The 8,141-nt window shown below is 39.7% G+C and overlaps 1 protein-coding gene across 1 annotated transcript; it reads right to left on the bottom strand.

Annotated features, from left to right (window-relative positions):
- Positions 1-6,562: 6,562 nt before the first annotated feature.
- LOC308504481 (large ribosomal subunit protein uL30-like) lies at positions 6,563-7,679 on the bottom strand (the record flags this gene model as incomplete). Its single annotated transcript, XM_081065208.1, has 1 exon — positions 6,563-7,679. One exon carries the CDS (start codon positions 7,677-7,679, stop codon positions 6,897-6,899), a length of 783 nt encoding a protein of 260 aa, XP_080921334.1. The 3' UTR covers positions 6,563-6,896.
- Between the last annotated feature and the right edge of the window lie 462 nt (positions 7,680-8,141).

Consider the following 8,141-nt stretch of genomic DNA (forward strand, 5'->3'; position numbering starts at 1 on the left):
AACAAAACAAAACAAAACAAATTTAGAAGCTGAGAATAGCAACCAGAATCTTAGAACAGCTAAACGTGTTGCTTAGATGGGTGGTTTCCGCTGATTTGGACTGGGCTTGGTGAGGCTCTCTGACATGTCAGTTTTGACTATCAGGTGTGAATTGGTTAGGTGACTTTGGGAATCTTGACTCTGCTCTCCTATATGTCTGGGGCCTCACCTGAGTCATTGAACTGACTCACCACTATTTTATGTGTCTCATCTTCCAGTAGGCTAGTTCAGGCATGTTCTTGTAGTGAAGGTGAGGGGAGCAAACTCAGAAGGTGTACCACATCTCTAGGTTTCAATGTGGCAAAATATCATTTCCTTTGTATTTTATTGGCTCAGCAAGTCACAGGGGTGACAAAATAGTCTCTAAGTATTAATGAATTACTAAGCAACATTTAAAAGGTTGTAGATATAGGGAGGGGTGAATAATCGTGGCCACTGCACTCAATTCACTATTTTAGAAAAGGATGAAATTGGGACTAAGACCCTGTTTCATGCCTCCATCTCAGATTTCTTTTTATTATACTTGCTTTCTTCCTACTTACCTATATGATGAAGCTGAATGTTTATAAGGGAAAAAAAAATGGTGCCTAAGGGTATATCTTGGTCCTCAAGTATTGATAGATATCTGTGATAAATTCACATCTTTTTATCTATTTAGTACTTAGTAATTCTTCACAAAATCAGGTTTAGAGTATCTGAAGAAAATAGATTTTATATAATTGGAGATGTCTGGCGTTTTCCAAATGCTATGAGTATAGAAAATCTTGAAGGTTAAGAATAATTTTTACATTGTTTTACCTGTATATTTCTTTTGACTGTGAGTCTCAGGGAACTAGTGTGAATAATATCAGTATTGTATTACATTTGTTATCAGGGTCTTAAGTTTACTTCATATCTTGTATCCTATACAAATTAATTGCTATTTTGAGTGATTCTTTTTGAAAAGTTAGTTATAGGGTAAGATCTTATACTTCAAGGTGTGTTTTACATCATGTTGGAATTTTTATCAGAGCCCACTCACCCCTTGTTATTGTCCTTGCCTTTGTTGACCTGGCAATTGTTGAAAAAGATAAAATTGTTACGGAGTTGTGGCAGCTTCAAGCTGTCCTGTTTATTTAACCCAAATCTTTCTATGCCACTTCCAGAATTCCCTCATGCCAAAATTCGGCTTAGAAAAATTTCATATTTCGTACATGACATATGTTTGAAAGTAGCAGGAAATACAGCCAAGACTTGGAAATTAACAAGGAAAAAGTTATTGCTGAAAACATTTGGGAGCCAAAGAAGAGTATTTGGCTCTAACTGCACTGTACACCTGAAGCTGAAGCTGAACAATAATGAATGTCAACTACATGTTTATATATATGTGTGTATATATATGTATATACTTACAAGAAGCGGAGTACAGCATTAGGAATAGAGACAGTGGAAATGTGTTGGCTGTGTGCGATGTCAGAGGGGTAGTGGATAGGGGGTGGGGGGTTGAAACAGTGTGAGAGATATAAATGATAAATGTCTAAGTATTACAGTGTTGAAACAGTGTGAGAGATATAAATGATAAACGTCTAAGTATTACTTTGTTTTGTGCACCTAAAACTAATAAAAAACAAACAAACAAAAAAACAAAACATTAGGGCATTTCATTGTTTAGTAAGTTAAATAATTTGAAAAATATCTCAGCAGGAACAACATTAACATTACTTTCTTTCAGTACATATAAATAATTCTTATTTAAAAATTCTTTGTCATAGATTAAATAAGTAGTCTAAATGTGTCCTATGTAGGATAACTAATATTCTTTTTATATAAATATTTTTATTAAAATATAGCTAACATACAATATTGTATTAGTTTCAGGTGTACACCATAGTTATTCAATATTTATATACCTAAAGAAGTGATCACCATGATAAGCCCAGCAACCATCTGACTCTGTACCACGCTATCACACTATCATAGACTATATTCCCTACTGTATATTATATCACCATGACTTATCTGTTTTACACCTGGAAATTTGGACTTCTTATCCCCTTTTGCCCCCCCTGTAAATTTTTTTTCCCAATTACACTTGGCATTCAGTATTATTTTATATTAATTTTATGTGTATAGCATAATAGTTAGACATTTATATAATTTAAGAAGTGATCCCCCTGACTAGTCTAGCACCTACCTGGAACTATACATAGTTATCACCATATTATTGACTGTATTCCCTATGCTTTTACATCCCCATGACTATTTTGTAACCACCAGTTTGTACTTCTTAATCCCTTTCCCTTTTTCACCAACCTTCCCACCACCCCTCCCATCTGACAACCATCAAAAATGTTCTCTGTATCTATGTGTTTGTTTCTGTTTTGTTTGTTAGGTTATTTTGTTCGTTAGATTCCACATACCAGCTAGATCACATTGCATCTGTCTTTCTCTGTCTGACATACTCCTCTCAGCACCATGGCAAAAACCGTTATTAACCACAGATAGCAGTTCCCTTCCCTGGCCGAGCAATATTCCACTGTATGTATGTACCACCTCCTCTTTATCCATTCATCCATCGTTGGACACCTAGGCTGCTTCTACATCTTGACCATTGTAAACAGTGCTGCAGTGAACATATGGATGCACACGTCCCCTTGAAGTAGCATTTTGGGTTCGTTCAGTTAAATACCCAGAAATGGGGTTATTGGGTCCTTCTTTGTCTTGTTATAGCCTTTGTTTTAAAGTCTATTTTGTCTGTTGTAAATATTGCTACCCCTGCTTTTTGTTTGTTTCCATTTTTATGAAATATCTTTTTCCATCTCTTTACTTTCACTCTGTGTGTGTCTTTTGATCTGAAGTGAGTCTTTTGTAGGCAGTACATGTAAGGGTCTCATATTGTTATCCATTCAGCCACCCTGTGTCTGTTGATTGGAGCACTGAATCCATTTAAATTGAAAGTAATTGTTGATAGGTACATAGTTATTGCCATTTTATTATTCATATTTTGATATATATTTTTTTCATTTTAAAATATTCCCTCTAAATTTCCTTCTAATACTGGTTCGATATTGATGAACTCCTTTTTGTTTTACTTGTCTGGGACTCTCTTTATCTGTCCTTCGATTCTAAATGATAGCTTTACCGGGTAGAATAATCTTGGTTGTAGGTCCTTGCTTTTCATCACTTTGAATATTTTCTACCAATTCCTTCTGACCTATAAAGTTTCTGTTGAGAAGTCAGCTAATTGTCTTATGAGAGCTCCCTTGTAGGTAACTAACTGCTTTTCTCTTGCTGCTTTTAAGATTCTCTCTTTAACCTTTGCCATTTTAATTATGATGTATCTTGGTGTGGGCCTCTTTGGGTTCATCTTGTTTGGAACTCTGTGCTCTTCCTGGGCTTGTATGTCTATTTCGTTCCCCAGTTTAATCCCTTGCTATCTTTTCTTTCTGGTACCCCTATGATGTGAATGTTGGTATGCTAGATTTTGTCCCAGACGTCTCTTTAACTATTTTCATTTCCATGGATTTTGTATTGTTTTGCTGTTCTGATTGGGTGTTTTCTGATACCTTAACCTTCCAAATCACTGATTCAATCCTCTGCTTCTTCTAATCTACTGTTCATTTCCTTTAAGGTAGTCTTCCTTTGTGTTACTTTATTCTTTATTTCTAACTAGTTCTTTTTTATGTTTTCCACCTCCATTTTTATGTTTCCTATCTCTTTGTTGACGTTCTCCTTCAGGCTATTGAACATCCTTATGACCAGTGTTTGGAGCTCTGCATCTGGTGGACTGCTTGTCTCCATTTTGTTTAGTTCTTTTTCTGGAGCTTTGTTCTTTCCTTTTATTTGGGACATGTTTCTTTGTCTCCCCATTTTGGCTGCCTCCCTGTTTGTTTCTGTGTATTAGGTAGGGCTGCTATGCCTCTCGATCTTAGTAGAGTGGCCTTATGTAGTAGGTTTCCTGTGGGGCTCAGTGGCGCAGTCTTCCTGGTCCCCTCAGCCTGGTGCTCCAGGTGTGTCCCTTGTGTGGCTTGCGTGTGCCCCACTATTGTAGTTGAGCCTTGGTTGCTGTTTGCATATCAATGAGAGGGATTGACCTTCAGGCTGATTTGTTGTGAGGACTGGCTGTGACTACAGTGCAGGAGCTGACCCTACAGAGCAAGATTTACTTTAGCAGGGCTCTGGTCCCTTCTCAGTCTGACCTTAGGGTGTGTTGTCCTTGGATGCAGCCAAGTGATGCTCCACTTGGTCCAAAACCGGCCACCAGGCGTGCCAGCACCTGGGCTTGCTGGGAGGGGCTCTGCCACTGGCTAAGTTCAGCCACAGCCAGTGCCCTGCCTAGAGCCACTTGGCATGAGCCACAAATCAATCTGCACATGGCAGCCACTCTTGCTGGGTTTGGAGGTGCCTCTAGAGGCCAAGCCATGAACCGATGCTGTCTCCTGCTAGTGTTATGCTTGGGGCTCCTGAGCAAGAGGCATGGGAAATGCTGAAGCCAGATGGTGCTTTGTTTGGGTTTTGTGAGACTTTGAGAGATTTTAGGAAAGACTGCAGCAAGACAGGCTGTTTGTATGAAAAACCACTTCAAGCAGCTTGGGTGTACCCCAAACTTGGGAGAGGTGGAGGTGTCACAGAATCACCAATGTGCAATGAATGGTGTTATCTCTGTTGATGGAGACCCAGATATGGCACCCTCCTGTGTCTTCATGCCTGGAGTGGGGAGGGCTCAACAAAGAAACAATGGATTCTTTTAGCACATCTATCTTGTAGAAAGTTTCACCTCTAGCCACTGCCCTGAAGCCAGACAACTCAGTTCCTCCCCATATGTCCTTAGTGCCTTTAGAGTTGCTGCTCCAGTGCTGGACCTCAGAGCAAGTGAGTGTGCCAGCAAGTCCATGTGAGGGTCATTTAAGAGGAACACCTGGGACTCTAGCTGCCCTCTGTCTCACCTAGTCATAATCTCCTCTGGTTTTCACATCCAGAAATTATGGGGACTTCTCTTCCAGGCACTGGAACCCTGGGCTGGGGAGACTGGTGCGTGGCTGGGACCCCTCATTGCAACTGGGGAGACCTCTGCAGCCGAGATATCCTGCCTGGTTTTTAATTGTCACGTGCGAGTGTGGGATCAGCCCGTTCTGTGTCTCCACCCCTCCTACCAGGCTGCACGTGGCTTCTTCAGTATGTCCTAAGTTGTAGGGTTTCAGTTCAGTAGACTTCAGGTGATTCTCAGTGGTGGTGGTTCTGTAATTTAGTTGTAATTTTGATGTGATCATGAGAGGAGTCAAGCACAGCATTTATTTACCATGCCATCTTGACCAGAAATCTGAGGATACCTAATATTCTGATAAGCTGTTATATCTTATTTTTTAATGAATTTTTTGGGAATTAAATCATGTGCTTCAGTTTTCCCACATGTAAAAGGAATTTTGATTGGTTTGCTACTTGTAAAATAGATAGGAATAGTTGAAGGGACCAGAACAAGAATTAAACCGTCCTTCTGTATTCCAGAACACTATTGAGACTGACTTGTTAATTAGTACATTGTCATGTATATGCTAAATGTGGGATTGTCTTTGTTACCTTATCTCTTTGAATTAATCTAATTCAAGGCAAGGAGCTTACACTAGGCATTGTGTGTATGAGTCAGTGGGATGCTAAGGAGGGATAGAGAAGGTTTGCAAACTGTGATCCTTGACCACAGGAAAGTGAAAATCTAATTGAGGAGAACAGAATTTCTTAAATGAGAGGTATTGTTCTTGCCAGGGCCTTATTTATAGAAACTTTCATTCGTTTAGAGTCTTCGAACAATTTATGGAAGACAAAAGCTGGTCTGGGTTAAGAATCTCAGAGTTGATTTATTGATTTCATGATTCCTGGCTGAATCCATAGAAATGAGGCCATATGTGTTTTCAACCTAGTTCAAAATCACACATTTTGGATAGGCCTTTATAAATTAGAGGAAAAATCTGTTCTGTCATTATAGTGTTTCACAATATCTTGTTGGTTTATTTCTTTCTGTCATTATAAGATGGGGTATCATCAAGGAACTGTTGGCCTGGTGGTATGACCCTTGCCCCTGAAAAAGAGATGTTTGATTTTGGAGGTTACCTCCTATCTCTTCTTTGTGAGTTCTCAGTATCCTGCAACTTTGATATGAGATTGGTCATCAACAGACTAGACAAATCACTAGAATTATATAGGTGTTAAATGTCAGCTAGAGGAAAAGTGAGCTGGTTTCAACCAATAAGAATGCAAAATATCATTGGGTTGTTTGTTAATAGATAAGGAATTCCAAAATGCTAAAGGCTATAATATTGTCTAAATCTGTAGCACAATGAAGAAGATATACCGAATATTTGGCTTTGCCTGTCACTTTAGTAAGATATCCCATAGAACACCCCAATTTTTATTGATGACACCATCAGCAGAAAGCAGTGGGTGGGATTTGCAAACTTTTTTTTTTTTTTTTTTTTTTTTTTTGCTCTTTGAACTGTATTACAAGTTCTTTCCAAAACAAGGCCTTAGGAAACGCCAGGGTCAAGTGTGCCCCTGGGCTTGGCTCACTGCCATCTTGTATTCATGCCTGGGTATTCATCCACCAACATTAAACCCCTGGATAGAAGATGTGATGGAACAGGACCCCTCCTCCATGGCACGAGTCCCTTCCTGATTTCAGAGGTGGCAGCAGCCGCCGCCAATGTGGAAAACACAGGGATTTTTCCTTTGGAATTGGGTTGTGATGAGATGTGCCTGCCAGGAATATTGCCATCTTTGCCCTGACTCTTCCCCTCCAGTTTCTGAAGATATCGCAGAAAATAATCTCCTTTGAAGATACTGGATAATTCCAAAAAACAAAGACGTGCTTCCAATGCATTGTGCTTTCAGATATTCTGGGTTTGGTTCAGCTGTCGGATGAGCTGATTGATGCGTTCACCTCGATAGCCAGGTGAGCCTACTTCCTTGAGGAAGCCCACTCTATTCTTGGTAGCATGACGGGCCACTGAGAGATGGAAAGGGCACAAGAACCCTGAGATCACCTGGAAATTCTTCCCCAGGAAGGCAATTTCATGAATGAGGTCTTCCAAGCAAATGACACCAAACTTCCCCAGGTGCTCCTCAATCACTGTGTTGTCTGTCAAAGGGATGATTTTATTCTTGACCTTGGCTTGTCCACGTTTCAAGATGAGTTCCCGGACAGACTTCAGATTTGGAAATCCCCAGGTCACATAAGGTTCCACTACACGCAGTGTTTTTATGGTTTTGGGGGTCACTTTGAAAAAAACTCCACTGAAAATCTTCTTCAGGCGAAGCCTTGCAATGGTCCTCTGCACCGTTAAACTCACCCCATTAATCCTTTGGATGCGTACAACAAAGGCCAAGGAATGTTCATCTGGCACTTCCAAACCATGAGGTTTCACTTCTAGTCGTCTGAGGTACACTTTGTCACGTTGTTGCCGCCAGGCATCGTGTAGGAACCATTCCAGTCGCTTAAACCTGAACTCTTTTCCTTTCCTCTGCTTCTTTTCCAAAAGCGCCTGCTTTGCCTGGGTAGCTTTGAGGGCCTGATAAGCCTTCCTCTTTTTCAGGAGATTTTCTGGAACCAAAGGGATCTTTTTTCTTTGCTCTTCCTCCGCCATCTTTACAATGCTGCGGCTACTGCTCATGCGTAGTTGGGATTTGCAAACTTGATCAAGTAGTTACTATTGTATGACTTTCATCAGGTCCCTTAGCTATCTAAGTTCCTTCATTTGTAAAATAGAGCTAGTAAAAGTACCATGTGACAGAATTCTTCTGAGGACCAAATGAGAAATTACATTGAAAAATGCCTTTAAATATAAAGCATTATAGATATATCAGTTGTTTTTAAAGTACAAGGAATACCTAAGAAAAATTTGCAAAACGTAGAAGAGCCCAAAGATCAAACTTAGCTGATGTTTGTTCTGGAATGTCTATGGACAATGTATCTTTTGCTCATAAATGCCCAGAATTTCAAAGAGCTTTCTGTCTTATAGGAAAATTAATTTAATAATGTCAGTAGCTGAAATCACTGATGGAAAGTGACAAACGACATGAGAAAATTATAAGCAAAAATTTCAGGAGTTCAGAGCAACAAGGAATCACTTTTT

Source organism: Rhinolophus hipposideros, assembly GCF_964194185.1.
Source record: "Rhinolophus hipposideros genome assembly, chromosome: 11".
Lineage (NCBI taxonomy): Eukaryota > Metazoa > Chordata > Mammalia > Chiroptera > Rhinolophidae > Rhinolophus > Rhinolophus hipposideros.